The sequence below is a fragment of the Manis pentadactyla genome, chromosome 2, assembly GCF_030020395.1.
Source record: "Manis pentadactyla isolate mManPen7 chromosome 2, mManPen7.hap1, whole genome shotgun sequence".
Taxonomy (NCBI): domain Eukaryota; kingdom Metazoa; phylum Chordata; class Mammalia; order Pholidota; family Manidae; genus Manis; species Manis pentadactyla.
Window position 1 is genome coordinate 113663768 of NC_080020.1, and position 16777 is coordinate 113680544.

The 16777-nt window shown below is 38.3% G+C and overlaps 1 protein-coding gene across 2 annotated transcripts in view; it reads right to left on the reverse strand.

Annotated features, from left to right (window-relative positions):
• Positions 1-16777, reverse strand: part of SPEF2 (sperm flagellar 2) — a 253222-nt gene that overhangs the window by 163988 nt on the left and 72457 nt on the right. For both annotated transcript variants that reach the window (XM_057495904.1, XM_057495894.1), the window contains 2 exons: positions 6266-6454; positions 223-410 (listed from right to left, as the gene is read on the reverse strand). In XM_057495904.1, coding sequence (XP_057351887.1) covers positions 223-410; positions 6266-6454 — 377 coding nt within the window. The remainder of the gene's footprint in view (positions 1-222; positions 411-6265; positions 6455-16777) is intronic.

Consider the following 16777-nt stretch of genomic DNA (forward strand, 5'->3'; position numbering starts at 1 on the left):
TATAGAGAATTTAGATATAGGGTTCAAATGTTAAAAGACATATAAGTACACTTTAAATAAGGCTAGTGAGTGGTTGAATTAAGCAGTAATTAAGGTATCTTGGAACTTACTTGTTAGTATTCTTATCATGAAGCATTTTTGTATCTCTTTACTTATCAACTTAAGTCTCTACAATCTTATCCTTTCTCATTTTCTGTGGTAATTTTAAAATACAATACTTACTTATTTGTCAACATTCGATAGTCTGACACTTTGGTGGATAAATCAAGTATTTGATCCAAAATTTCTGCACATATTGAATAATGCTTTTTGTAACGAGCTTGAGCTCTTTCCACAGCAATCTGTTCATGAATTTCCTTTTCTCTGAGGGCTTGTTCTTCAAAATAAATCTTGGCTTGTTTTGCCAAAGCCTAAGATGACAAAAACATTTTTTAGTCATCATAATTATGCAATGATTCAAATGAAAATAATGTCATCATTTCAATAGCCAAAAAATCTCTAAATAGAAGGAAATCTCCTTTTACACCAGGAGAAAATTAATCACGAAAGAGCACTTCTGAGTACATGAAGTACTGAGAATGATGGTAAAGACAATACTGGAAATATCCCACCTTTTTTGTTTTTCTTAGCAAAACATGGTACAAAGAAAAGTGGTCTAATTGCAGAAAGCCCAATGTGGATTACTGATAAATTGCATTTTAAGTGTTTAAAAGAAAGTTTTGAGTTCATGAGTTGCAAATAATCGAGAGTCAGGGATCAAACAGGTAAGTCTGTGTTGGACCCTAAGCATAGTTGGTCCCTTTGTAGCCATCTCAAGAGCCTTAACCTGACATATCTGCTCTGGCCAATGCCCTTTGCCTTTAGTGGGAGAGTTCTAGGACACTGAATTCTACTTAGAAAATATTTTGGAAATTTCCTGGTTATACTGGCATGAGAATATCACAATGGCCTTAAAAAATTGATAAATTAATTCATAGAGACATATCTTTCTGCAGGAAGTAATTAAATACTTAAATAGTTTATCATCACCTTCTACTCAGTTTGCACTATTATTTTGTTTAGGGAACTCTTTCCTCACACAAAGTGCAAAGGTCAAACTTAGATGAGTAACTGTTGCTTTTCAAACAGCTATACCAACTCCTTGAGAATTTCTACCCTGTGCAACATGCCCTCGAAACATGACTTGCCTCCTGTAACTTAACGCAATGAATGTCAAATGGAGGTAGACTTGGGCCTTGTGTACAGAAGTCAAGTATTAGCTATAGGACTTTGCGTAAATGGGAGCCCCCTGGCCTCCATTTCCTCAATGTAAAATGGGAATATTAATAAGATATGGTATACTCAGAAAAACTAACATAACCATCTTGTCAGAGAAAATATTTTTTATCGTGATATTATTTACAAATGACTAAATAGACTGCTTTTGTCTATGAACCAAATGGAAGGTCCATTTGTTTTGTTATTACTGTTTAATTTTGTTTATTTGTCTTATTTTTTTCTGGAAAAGGAGCTGAGCTGGGTGACCTTTAAGGTCAATTCCTACATTTGACAGGTTTTGGAATTACACCAGAATTTGTTACTGCTGCATTTTGTAGGCCCGGTTTTCATGGAAAAAGCACACAATTTAAGTAAAAAGCTTTATGGTATACTTCATGAAGAGTCAAGAGTTACAAGAAAAGAGGGATCTAAGAGAGTAGGAGGAGGCAAATAAGATTTGATGGAATGACAGTAAAACAGGCTGTGAAGCTGGTTTACTAGGAAGTGCCATAAGCATGTGGAAATACTTCGATGTGATGAAACCAAAACCCTGAAGGGAACAGTGGACTGTCCCCCTCGGGAACAGAGCTGCTTTTCCCTCCACTCTGTCTCCCTTCCTCCTTCCCTGCTTTTCTTCCTTCTTTCTAGCTAATAATCTTCCACCTCTACCTGTCCCCAAACCCTGAGCTAAACCCATGATTTCTGGTGCTAATACAGCCAAGTGGGTTGCAGCCCTAAAATAAGAGAGAAGGAAAAGGAATAAAGGAAGTCTGTGGGAGGTAGTAAATCTCAGTGGTTATGAGCCAGACTCTGGAGACTGATGGAGCTGGCTGTGCTCTGGTGTCACCACTGACAAGCCATGTGACTTTGAGCTTTCTAGGTTTCATTTTCCTAATTTGCAAAACGTAGGTAAGGATTGTGTCCACTTCAGATGGCCATTGAGAGAATTACATATGTGTGGAATGAATAAAGTTCAATGTTTGACTCCAAGTAAAGGCTTAAAAAATGTTAAATATTATTATAATTATTGTTAATAATAATAGTAGGTGACATAGCAATTTGAAAGCAGGAACTGTCTTGATATTAAATAGATACCCTATTGCTTTAAAGGAAGAGATTAGCAGATAAGAATTAAAAACAAACAAGAGACAAAAATTCTTGATGGTGAAAGACATGAAGTTCTTTTCCTTTGTTCCTCTCCCTCCCTTCTCCTCTCTCCGCCCCCACACCTCCCTACACTCTTCTTTCTTTCTTTAGATGTGCCAAACACTGGCCTAAGCCCTGGGGAAACAGTAGTGAGCAAAAGCAAATGCGGCCCCTGCCCTCGCAGAGCTTAAATCCAGTGGGTGAGACAGTCAAAAAGCCATAAGTTGAAGGTACAACTAACTATATGCTATGAGGAGTGTCACTAGGGAAAGACTGTGGAGCATGGGGTATATATTGGGAGGCCTGACCTAGACAAGTGGCACATGCACAGAGCTCTGTTCAGGGATCTGAGAGCAGATCTGTGTGGCCAGAGCCCAGGGAATGGAGAGGAACAATTTATGAGCTGGGAAGTAGTCCAAGGGAAGCCACGGATGGGTTTTTGAGTATGAGCACAGCAGTCAGATCTGAGAGTCAAGAAGATTCCTCTGGCTGCAGAATGGAGAATGGTGTGGAGGAGATGAGAGTAGGGCAGGCAATTCGTATAAGTTATCTCTGATTTTCCCCTTTCTGCATATCCAATAGATAGACAGATGAGACAGATGTCTTTTTCACTCCTGCTGTAGGGAATTTACAAAGAATGGAAAAGCAGAAACTGTTTTTCAAAGGAGCAGAAACAGGCTCCTCTTCACTTTAAAGGGCTATATCAAAGGCACATGAATCTAGGTCACTGACAGGGACGGGGGAGAGGGGAGGTTTTGAGAAAAAAGAGGAAGAGGGCAAGATATGCACCGTTCTCCCTGGCAGCTCCTGGGGAACAGCAAAGCCTCAGAGGGGAAAGTGTGAGGAACCAACAGAGGCTGAACAGCCTTCTCAAAGACTGCTGGTGGCAGCATGTGGGTTTGGGTAGCTGAGGTCTCCATGGCAACAGACTTGGCTTGTATCTGGTGAATGGAATGTTTCCCTGATGACTTGGCCCTGTGACCTCGGACACAGGTGCATCTCCGTGAGCAGAGGTGGGTCGCTGCAATTCAGCACAGGCTGATCTTAAAGAACATAAAGAATGTTATGCTCTTTCATACCCCAGTTGTGGTTGTTAATTCACAGCCACTACAAATGGCTGAAGGAGAGTACTGCCATAGCCATAGTGGAGACTGGGCTGGTGGTGGGATGTGGAGAAAAATGGACAAACTGAAGAGATATTTAGTACGTGACATCACTAGGACTTAGTGATGTTTTGGATATAGAGGAGTAAGGGTGAAGCAATCTTCCAGTATGCCCTGAGGTTTTGGACTTGTACAACTTAAATAAATGGTGATGCCATTTGTTGAGACATGGAAATGGAAAAAGACCAATTTAGTGATAAGGGTCATAAATTTTTTTAATGTGTTGAATTTGAGGTGTCCCTGAGATTCTGAGTGGAGATGTCATACAGCTCTACACCTCGGAGGGAAGAGGCGTACACGCATGAGTCATCTGTCTGCTGCAGTAAGTCTTCCCCCCTGGATGAGGAGGTTGTCCAAGGAAATGATAGAGAGGCAGCCTAGGACCCAGCTTTAAGGAATCCAACATTAAATGTTTTGGTATTAGAGGAGAATGAGCCTAAACAGAAGGCTGAGGAGGCACAGCCAGAGAGGCAGGGGGAAACCAGGAGAGACTGTCCCACAGCAGGACCCACTAGGTGACTACGTAATAGCAGAGTAATAATTAATATTCATAATAAGAAATGGTAATAGCCTGTGAGCATCAGTAACAAACTTAAAAATTTTTAATACATTTAAGAGTACTTCTGGAATTCTTTCCCTCTCCCACCACAAGCAATAAAAAAAACTACAAGAACATTTAAAGAATATCAACAATTTTAAAAACTTCCTTTTTCTTCACAAAAGTGAAGACGTAGAATGATCATACTGTGGGGCATAAACGTATTTTGTTTACTTAGTGAATGATACTAGAAAGAAAAAGTGACAATGGTCCTTGGACAAATTCAACATTTATTTACTTGGCTCCTAGTTATGCACCAGCCACTACTAATGGAGGGGGTAATAAGTTCAGCGTTTGGGAGGTAAACAGTGAATTCAAACCATCTCAAAGGAAGGGGTGCCAGAAAAGCAGACAGCTCAGCTTTAGGACAATGCAATCATGTAGTCATGTTAAAGGAAGGGATGCAAATTTTTCCAGATGCTTCAGAACCTCACAATTCTGGTGTCTGAGGCTTTAGCAGTCTTGACTGAGCATCCCAGTCCTCTGAAGTCAGTTCAAGCCCACTTAAATAAAGAATAGGTAATGCTTCTCATCACAGTGAAACAAGTCCTGCTATAAATGCTTTGCTGTTCTGCACTTAATTAACGGTTTGTGAAGCAAACATATTTTTCAAATAGGCACTTAGATTAGCTAAATACATAATTTCTAATGTAGGCAAATGCCACTCAATCTATCCCGGTTTACTCTTATCAAAAAAAGAGGGATGACACAATTATCCAGCTAACTGAGCTCTTGAAGAAGACACTTGAGATTCATGTTTATGCAGCTCAAATTCACTGGGTATGGCTCCCACCCCTATCCTTAACATTTCAGCCATGTCTGTTCTACAAAGGCAAAAAGAACCATTGTGCTGACTGTGGATTACATGGTACTTTCTAAATGATATTTCTAAAAGTTGCATAATATTTGCACAAGCTGTATTTCTTTTTCATGGAATATCACAGTGGAAACCATGAAGCATTGCCTCTCTATTTTCTCTTCTGTTTAGCCTGGTTTTTGGAAATATTTTATGACAGTAAAGACAGCCTATCTAAAATGCCACTCACATAAGTTTTGTATTTATTCAATCAAATTTGGACAAATGAATTGAATAAATTTTGAAATACCCCCAATAGGAAGCAGACAAGAAGTGATCCATATAATCGACTGGTAAAATAAATCTATTCTGATTATTAGAACCCATAAATAGACAGACAGACAGATAGATAGATAAGGAAAATATTAATGTATTAAATAATTAAAATATTAGATATTTTGATTTTTCAGACATATAAAATGGCCTGGATAATGATGACATAGTAGGATACCCATATCTTGGTTTCTGTATACCATTCTCAAATACAATGAACAGAATACCCTAGATAAATGGCTTGTTCTAGTTCTGAGGAAGGAATAGTACAATCTGGGCCTGGAAAATCTTGTTTTATCAGAGGGTAAGGAATTGTTTACTAAAGATTAATGGAATCTTGTTAAGGCAGCTTAAAAGTATTCTCACTACCTGAGAATATTCACATACAACATCCAACACCAATATCATTCTAGTAAACTTAGTGAACTTTAAAGAAAGAGAAAGCCCTTTATACATCTAGAAAAAAGAGTAATGACTTGAGGAAATTAAAATTAGATTATTGTTAATCTTTTTGACAGCAACATTTTATACATAAAGAAAATAGAATAATGTATTTAAGATATTCAAAGGAAGAAAATGTAAACTAAAGATTTTAATACAGCAAAACTACAATAAATTATAAAAGGCATGGACTATTACCAATTTATAAGAACTCGGAATATTGTTCTCATGAGCCCTTCTTGAGAAACCTACTGAAGAGTATGTTTCAGACAACCAAAATGACCAGAGAGACACGGACACAGGATGGGTGGTGAGCATTATTTGTAGAATCAAGATTAAAGGGCCAGAGTACAGTATACAGATGCTACATATGCTATCAATGTAGTTACACAAAAAAATAGGGAGATAATAGAGAGATCATATAAAATATTAACTCATTAAATGATTGGCAAGTAAATGCAGCTTTGTTTGCCTTGACTTAGTAGAAAGGATCAAAAGCAACCTTAGATTTTTTGGGGAGATATTGTTTACCGCTTCTCTATCAAGAGCATCCTGGAAGTCTTTAAGTCGCCTTTCCTCATACTGCTTTTCTCTGAAAATTCTGTTTTGCCATAAAACTTCCTTTTCATGTCGAACATGCATGAGTTGCACGGCGATCCTGCGCTCCTGCTGGGATTGCCTCATCAGCCGGTTGATCAGCTGCTCCTCCCGATAAGCCTCCTGAAAATACCATTGGAAGAGCCACTTATTTGTCAAGACGATATCTAAATTTCCCAGTAGGATAAGAAGTTTATGTATAAATAATGCATAAAAGGCATAGTATTCATCTACATCAATTTGTCATTTGATTTAAGTTCAAGCATGGCAAAAACCAAGTTCTAAAAATGAAAACTTCCAAAAAAGTTTGTATAATATTGGTATCCAGAAGCATTATGGTCTTGCAACTCACAACTACTTTAGATGACTTATTACTTCCCTTAAAATCTGACCAAAATTAAATTAGGTGATTGTTTTCAAGGTTTTATAAACAAGCAATAATTCTCAATTTATAAGCATGAAATTTATAAACATAAATTTGGAATTGTGCTGTATGTACTCTTAACATAAATTCTAGTTGTAGAAACAAATGCAGACATTGTTTGGCTGAAGACAGCAATTTGATTGGTTCCCAGTGTGGATATCTCAGTACCTGTGTGAGGAAAAGCAAAAATCTGATAGAAATGGAAGACTCGAGAAGAGGCTGAGGGGAAATCACCTACTGCTCATCATAGAAAATCTGAGTGGTGACAATCTGGAAGAGAAACTAGATGTATTCTCTGGATTCTTTTGGCTGTTTTAAGAGAACAGAAGGGGAACCCATAAGTGAACAGTGGAAAAAGCATTTAACTGGCAATCAGAGGTCCTGGCCATTGCATCCCCAGTTGTATCATTAACTGGTTGTGTGGCCTTGGGTAAGTAACTAGGACTTTCAGGGCCTGTTTTTTGACAGGTAAAATGAAGTGCTCAGGTGGAAGAATACTTCAAGCTCTCTTACTCTGTCTAAACAGAGACATCATGTGGAAGGAGGAGGTAATTAAATTTCTCTAAGGAAATCAGAAGAATACCTAAATACTGGAGTTGTCCATTTAACATTCAATAATCTAATTATTTAGGAAGAAAATCTGGCATCATTAATAATACTGTTTCACATCATCCCTCCCACTGAGATTATAGGATAAATACTGCATATATTTTCAGAATCAAGATACAAATAACAATAATACTCTGTGGTAAACGCCAAAACTTGAACCTGGGAATTTTGAATAAAAGTTCAACTAAAAATAAATATGATTTTTTTTCTGTTAGTAACATATATCACATAAAAAACCACAAATGGCTTTAAAAGATATGTCTCATCTAGTTTTAAAGTTTATCATTTGTTTCCTTTCAAGATCCAACAGATAGGGTGAAGCAAAAATATAAAAATGGCCACAAGTTCTTCAGTTTTCTTCATTCACAGTCTTGAGTGTTATCTGTAGATACTCCCAAAAAATAAGTAGAATGTATTTCTCCTCTCCTTAAAATATGGGGCATGGGGTGACCACTAATTTGAACTGAACTATGGGATATTAACTACAACAAAGATAATAATAAGCCAAAAACACTTGGGGTCTGTCTTCCTGAACTCTCTCATGACCCCTGCCATTGCCAACATATTTTCTGGACTGTTAGAAAATGAGAGACCAGAGAGAGAGGTACTGATCTTCCCATCTGTCCCTGATAAAGCTCTCACAGGTTAGCCAGCCCCAGCCAACCGCACAGCTGACCAAACACATCGGAGCAAGGCTGGTGAGAACAGAAGAAAGCCAGCATAGCTGAGCCCGCCCAACCGGCCAACCATGTCTTAGGGTGGTTTAAGATACTTAAGTCGCAGTCACAATTGTGTTTCTTAAAAAAATGTCACCTTGATTTATTATTCCAAGTGAAGTGTATATTTAATAGAAAATACAATCTATATTTGGCTGTGTTTACATGGCAAGCTAAGTTGATTGTCAAGATGAGACCTGGTCATTCTGACCCTTATGAAGAACAAACTCTATTGGACATGTTTTGATTATTGCTTAGATGGTGACATATATGATTAAAAAGGGAAAAATAAAAATAAATTGTTGAATGGTTGAGTCAATGTTATGTACATGAAGCTTCAGTATGAAGAACCATCTAGTGTATTAAGACCTGCACTCAAAAGTTGAGTGGAAAGAATTTTTTGTTCCATTGTATAAGTAGTTCATGTTTTAGAAATAGTCTTTCTCTCAAAATTTCATCAGAATATGGGACACATTTTCTCATAAAAAGAAAAATGTAAGTTATGGTTTGGTGCTTAGGGCAGCTGACAGATTTTTTTTAACCTATATATAAATATTTTTTAACCTATATATAAATATAATGTATCTGCAATGAATAAAATAGAAAATAATAGAAGTCATATTTCTCTTTAAATTATGTTTAACCATATTTGGGGAAGATCTAGACACATACAATTCAAACACCCTCAATTTGATTGATAGGTCCTCTATCTCTCCTATGAGCTGAAGAGAAGCTTACTCTAGTCCACACCATTGCTGAATTCTCCAGAGATGGCTGAGCAGCTCTTATGGATGAATGGGGCACTGCAGGAAAGACCTGGATACTAAGTATTTAAAAGAGAGTCTTTTAGTTCAGAAGTGAGAGGGGGTCTGGTGTTCAAATGCCAGTTCCAAGAAAATAATACAGAAAAGGTTTGGGGAAAGTAGAGATAGCTGAGTTGGAGTGAAGCCCAAGAACTAGCTAAGATGATAGCCAAATGATCACAGAACCAACTGGAAGCCAAACAGAGTTCACAGTCTGCATTATCTCCATTTAAATACCTATGGAGGAGGGTCCAAGATGGCGGCATGAGAGTTAAGACAGAGAATTCCTCCCCAAACCACATATAGTGTGAAAATGTAGTTAATACAACTAGCCCTAAAACAGCAGCAGGAAAGAAGGCTGCACCAGACTGCATACAGACCTCATGAACAAAGCAGACCTCACGAAACAGGGTAATGTACAAAAGGCTTGATCCGGCGGGACCTAAGCCCTTTCTCCACCCCAGCTCACTGGCAGGGGAAGAGAAAAGGAGTGGGCAGGGGGTGGAAGCCTAAGACTGCTGAACACCCAGCCTTGGAGGTCAGCTTTGGAGCACAAACCTACACTGAGTGATGCTCTGGAGGATGATGGGGTTGGGGAGCTGGGACAGGGGAGTGCTTGAGAAACTGAGATTCCAGCTATTTGTGGAAGACAGGGATCCACATCCAGCCACTCTGGGATAAAAGAAAGGTGGTCTGAGAGGCTTCCTAGCAGCAAGAGGGCTGCTGAAGGAGTAGGGTTTGCACGGAGCTTGCTGCACGGGAGAAGGATAGGTGGACAAGGTTGTCTGGGCACACTCTGCCCAACAGGTTGGGAACTCTGAGGAGATTCAGGTGCTCCATCCCCGTGGCTGCCTACCCAGCTCCAAGGTCCCCCACTGTAACAGGCAGCCTGCTGCGCCTTCCTCCTGGCCTGTGGGCACCTGCTCGTAAACTTGCAGTCACAGCGCTGGTGTCAGGCCAGCCAGAGGGAGGCCCTGCCTACAACAGCTAGAGATGCCAAGCACAGAGGCTTACACGTGTGTGCTCGGCCCACTGGTTCTGACACTGGAGACAGGCACTGCAGCCAGGAATCAGGAAACAGCTCTTTCCTCCCCCCAGGCACCAGTGCTGCTCCCCTATGACCCCCAACCTCACTCTAGGGACTGAGTAGCTCCACAGACTAGAGCTTCTGGTCACTAGAGGGCACCACATAGAATTATGAAACAGCAAAGGAACATGGATCAGACCAAAACCTCACAAACCTCAGAGAAATGACCAAATGAAACTGAACTTGCCAATCTTCCTGAAAGAGAGTTTAAAATAAAAATCATAAACATGCGCACGGAGGTACAGAAAAATATTAAAGAACTCAGGGATGAATTTAAGATGGAGATTCAATCATTAAGAAATTCCATATCTGAAATGAAACATACAATGGAGGGATTTAAAAGCAGATTAGATGTAGTAGAAGAGACAGTAAATGGAATAGAAAGTAGAGAAGAGGAATACAAAGAAGCTGAGGCACAGAGAGAAAAAAGGATCTCTAAGAATGAAAGAATATTGAGAGAATTGTATGAACAATCCAAATGGAACAATATCCGCATTATAGGGGTACCAGAAGAAGAAGAAGAGAGAAAAAGGGATAGAAAGTGTTACTGAGGAGGTAAATGCTGAAAACATCCCCAGTCTGGGGAAGGAAATAGTCTCTCAAGCCATGGAGGTGCACAGATCTCCCAACACAAGGGACCCAAGGAAGATAACATCAAGACATATAATAATTAAAATGGCAAAGATCAAGGATAAAGACAGACTTTTAAAAGAAGCTAGAGAGAGAAAAAAAGATCACATAGAAAGGAAAACTCATCAGGTTATCATCAGATTTCTCAACAGAAACCTTACAGGCCAGAAGGGAGTGGCATGATATATTTAATGCAATGAAGCAGAAGGGGTTCAAACCAAGAATACTCTACCTGGCAAGGTTATCATTTAAATTTGAAGGAGGGATTAAACAATTTTCAGATAAGAAAAAGTTGAGAAAATTTACCTCCCACAAACCATCTCTACAATGCATTTTGGATGGACTGCTATAGGTGGAAGTATTCCTAAAGCTAAATATATGTCACCCAAGGGATAGACAAAGAGTACAGAATATGATAACTAACATATAAAGAATAGAGGAGGAAGAAAAAGAAGGAAAAAAAAGAACGTTCAGGTTGTGTTTGTAATAGCAAATGAAGTGAGTTAAATTAGACTGTTGGATAGTAAGGGAATTACCTTTGAACCTTTGGTAACCACGAATCTAAAGCCTGAAATGGCAATAAGTACAGACCTATTGATAATCACCCTAAATGTAAATGGTCTGAATGCACCAATCAAAAGACACAGAGTCAATGAATGAATAAAAAAGCAAGACCCATCTATATGCTGCCTAGAAGAGACTCACTTCAAACCCAAAGACATACAAAGACTGAAAGTAAAGGGAGGAAAAAGATATTTCATGTAACTAACGGGGAGAAAAAAGCAGGAGTTGCAGTACTTGTATCAGAAAAAAATAGACTTCAAAACAAAGAAAGTAACAAGAGACAAAGAAGGACATTACATAATGATAAAGGGCTCAGTCCAACAAGAGGATATAACTATTATAATATTTATGCACCCAACACAGGATCACCTACATATGTGAAACAAATACCAACAGAATTAAAGGGGGAAATAGAATGCAATGCATTCATTTTAAGAGACTTCAACACACCACTCACTCCAAAGGACAGATCAACCAGACAGAAAATAAGTAAGGACACAGAGGCACTGAACAACGTATAGAACAGATGGACCTAACAGACATCTACAGAATACTTCATCCAAAAGCAACAGGATATACGTTCTTCTCAAGTGCACATGGAATATTTTCAAGAATAGATCATATACTAGGCCACAAAAAGAGCATCAGTAAATTCAAAAAGATTGAAATTGTACCAACCACCTTCACAGATCACAAAGGTATGAAACTAGAAACAAATTACACAAAGAAAACAAAAAGCCCACAAACACGTGGAGGCTTAATAACATTCTTCTAAATAATCAATGGATCAATGAATAAAACAGAGATCAATCAATATATGGAGACAAATGACAACAATAATTCAACACCGCAAAATCTGTGGGATGCAGTGAAGGCCATGCTAAGTGGGAGGTATATTGCAGTACAGGCCTACCTCAGGAAAGAAGAACAATCCTGTATGAGCAGTCTAAACTAACAATTAACAAAACTATAAAAGGAAGAACAAATGAGGCCCAAAGTCAGTAGAAAGAGAGACATAATAAAGATTAGAGCATAAATAAATAAAATCGAGAAGAATAAAACAATAGAATCAATGAAAGCTGGAGCTGGTTCTTTGAGAAAATAAACAAAATAGATAAACCCCTAGCTAGACTTTTCAAGAAAAAAAGAGAGTCTACACACATAAACAGAATCAGAAATAAGAAAGGAAAAATCACTACAGATATCACAGAAATACAAAGAATTATGAGAGAAAACTATGAAAAATTATATGGTAACAAACTGGATAACCTAGAAGAAATGGACTACTTTCTAGAAAAATACAACCTTCCAAGGCTGACCCAGGAAGAAACAGAAAATCTGAATAGACCAATTACAAGCAAGGAAATTGAAATGGTAATCAAAAAACTACCTAAGAACAAAATTCCTGGACCAGATGGTTTCACTGCTGAATTTTATCAAACTTTTAGTGAAGACCTAATACCCATCCTCTGTAAAGTTTTCCAAAGAGTAAAAGAAGAGGGAATATTACCAAACACATTCTATGGGGCCAGCATCACTCTAATACCAAAACCAGGCAAAGACACCACAAAAAAAGAAAACTACAGACCAATATCCCTGATAAATATACATGCAAAAATATTCAACAAAATACTAGCAAACTGAATTCAAAAATACATCAAAAAGATCATCCATCATGATCAAGTGGGATTCATCCCAGGGATGCAAGGATGGTACAACATTCGAAAATCCATCAACATCATCCACCACATAAACAAAAAGAAGGACAAAAACCACATGATTATCTCCATACATGCTGAAAAAGCATCAGACAAAATTCAACATCCATTCATGATAAAAACTCTCAACGAAATGTGTATAGAAGCCAAGTACCTCAACATAAGAAAGGCCATATATTAGAAAACCACAGCCAACATTATGCATAACAGTGAGAACACAAAAGCTTTTCCTTTATTTTCAAGAACAAGACAAGGATGCCCACTCTTCCCACTTTTATTCAACATAGTTCTGGAGATCCTAGCCATGGCAATCAGACAACACAAAGAAATAAAAGGCATCCAGATTGGTAAGGAAGAAGTCAAACTGTCCCTGTTTGCAGATGACATGATATTGTATATAAAAAACCCTAAAGAATCCACTCCAAAACTAACTACTAGATCTAATAATTGAATTCAGCAAAGTTACAGGACACAAAATTAATACACAGAAATCTGCCACATTCCTATACACTAATGATGAACTAACTGAAAGAGAAATCAGGATAACAATTCCATTCACAATTGCATCAAAAAGAATAAAATACCTAGGAATAAACTTAACCAAGGAAGTGAAAGACCTACACTCTGAAAACTACAAGACACTCATAAGAGAAATTAAAGAAGATACCAATAAATAGAAACACATCCTGTGCTCATGGATAGGATGGATTAATAATGTCAAAATGGCCACCCTGCCTAAAGCAATCTACAGATTCAATGCAATTCCTATCAAAATACCAACAACATTCTTCAATGAACTAGAGCAAATAGTTCTAAAATCCATATGGAACCACAGAAGACCCCATATACCCAAAGCAATCGTGAGAAGGAAGAATAAAGCAGGGGGAATTATGCTCCCTGACTTCAAGCTCTACTACAAAGCCACAGTAATCAAGACAATTTGGTACTGGCATAAGAACAGACCCATAAATCAATGGAATAGATAGAGAGTCCAGATATAAACCCACACAAATATGGTCAGTTAATATATGATAAAAGGAGCCATGGATATACAATGGGGAAATGACAGCCTCTTCAACAGTTGGTATTCACAAAACTGGACAGCTACATGTAAGAGAATGAAATTGGATCATTGTCTAACCCCATACACAAAAGTAAACTCAAAGTGGTTCAAAGACCTGAATGTAAGTGAGGAAACCATAAAACGCTTAGAAAAAAATAGGTAAAAATCTCTTGGACATAAACATGAGCAACTTCTTCATGAACATATCTCCCCAGGCAAGGGAAACAAAAGCAAAAATGAACATGTGGGATTATATCAAACTAAAAAGCTCTGTACAGCAAAGGACACCATCAGTAGAACAAAAAGACATCCTACAGTATGGGAGAATATATTCATAAATGACATATCCAATAAGGGTTTGACATCCAAATTATATAAAGAGCCCATGCACCTCAACAAACAAAAAGCAAATAAGCCAATTAGAAAATGGGCAGAGGAGTTGAACAGACACTTCTCCAAAGAAGAAATTCAGATGGCCAACAGCACATGAAAAGATGCTCCACATCCCTAATCATCAAAGAAATGCAAATTAAAACCACAGTGAGATATCACATCACACCAGTTAGGATGCCCAACATCCAAAAGACAAACAACAACAAATGCTGGCGAGGATGTGGAGAAAGGGGAACCCTCCTATGCTGCTGGTGGGAATGTAAAATAGTTCAACCACTGTGGAAAGCAGTATGGGGGTTCCTCAAAAAACTCAAAATAGAAATACCATTTGACCCAGGAATTTACCCTAAGAATGCAGGAGCCCAGTTTGAAAAAGACATATGCACCCCTATGTTTATTGCAGCACTATTTACAATAGCCAAGAAATGGAAACAACCTAAGTGTCCATCAGTAGATTAATGGATAAAGAAGAAGTGGTACATACACACAATGGAATACTATTTGGCCCTAAGAAGAAAACAAATCCTACCATTCGCAACAATCTGGATGGAGCTAGAGGATATTATGCTTAGTGAAATAAGCCAGGCAGAGATAGACAAGTATCAAATGATTTCACTCATCCTTGGAGTATATGAACAAAGAAAAAACTGAAGGAACAAAACAGCAGCAGACTCACAGAACCCAAAAATGGACTAACAGTTACCAAAGTGAAAGGGATTGGGGAGGATGGGTGGGAAGGGAGGGATAAGGGGGAAAAGGGAGCATTATAATTAGCACATATAATGTAGGGGGGGACACAGGGAAGGCAGTATAACACAGAGAAGAGAAGTAGTGATTCTATAGCATCTTACTATGCTGATGGACAGTGACTGTAATGGGGTATGTGGTGGGGACTTGATAATAGGGGGAGTCTAGTAACCATAATGTTGTTCAAGTAATTGTACATTAATGAGATTAAAATAAAAAATATATACCTATGGAGTACTTCAAACTCAACAAGTCCTTAACTAAACTCAGTAAGTCCTTTTCAGACTTGGTCCTCCCAAGAATTTCCCCATCTCAGTTGATAACCCTATAAACTTATGACTCTGTGACCTAAAATGTTAAGGCCATCGAAATCCATTCCTTTCTTATCACTCTTAATATCCAATTCTTGAAAAAGTAGTCTTTTTCACCTCCTATGTATGTTTTTAAGTCACTCCCTACTCCACTCTATAACTATTGACACTGCCCCTACCTCAGACTTCAATCCCTAGGTATCATGTCTTTCTGCCAACCCTTCTCCAAAAGCTATCCTCCGAAAAAGTCAAAGTGATCTTTCTAACCTTAAATCTCATAATTTCATTCAGAAGTTATATTTCTTTATGAATCACTAGGCAAGACTGGAGCACAGGTCTCTGGCTCTCTCTTCACAAGCCCAACTTAAATAAGGGTATATTAACAGGGGGGACAGTGCAACAACCTAGAAGCTAGAGAAGACACAGAGGCGTTTCTGATAGATGCAGTGCACATGGAGCCAGAATGAAAGCATCCAGGGCTGTTAGGAGATTTATGTCATGGGCCTGAATAACCAAGGGCCAGAGGAAATCTTGCTTGACAGAACACCATTTTTTCTTTGGAGGAGAGAAGGATGGATGAGAAAACAGGCCATATTGCACATGGAAATTTCCTATTCCATCACTCTGAGGCAGTGGCACTGTGTCCGCTACACAGGAAGTCTGGAGACTACACATAATGGAAAGGAGGCAGTAGGAGGGGGAGACCTCTAGCTGCATAGCCAAGGCTGACTCCAGGACTAGCAGCTCTCCCAAAGATGGAGAAGAAGCAGCATGAAGATGGAGTTCCCTTGATGGAACCATCCATAGCAGCAACTCCGTTCGATGTCCCGTAAGTTGCTGGATCCCTGAACAGATTTCCCATGACAGCCTCGAAAAGTTGATGATAATAGCATCCTTGTGGAAAGTGAAGAAAGCCAGAAAGAATTCGTGCACCCCATTTTCCAGGTAAATATCAGGTCTAGATTATAAGCAGAAAGAATTGAAAAATCCCAGCAGCCAACACACAAGTATTTTGTAACATAAATGATGATGTGTTCAAAATTCCATTCTAGTTAAGGAAAGTTGAAATAGGTAGTTATTTTAAAATTACCTTTTTAATCATATAACTTTTATAATATGTAACTCTCCTAATGTAAAGAGAGACTATTGAACTGAGTAAAGATATATGTGAATCTGAAGTATAAAAAGTAACTTTTTAGCACAAAGAGATGGCACAGTTATTCTTTGATTTTTTTTACTAAGAAAGGAGTGAATCCATGGATAGTTTCATTTCACCATACCTAAATGAAGCTGGTATTTCCCTTCAGTTAATAGAACCACTGAGCAGACCAGAGGTAGTTAGGTGAATAAGAGAAATGTCTTCAAATGGTCTTTCATATTT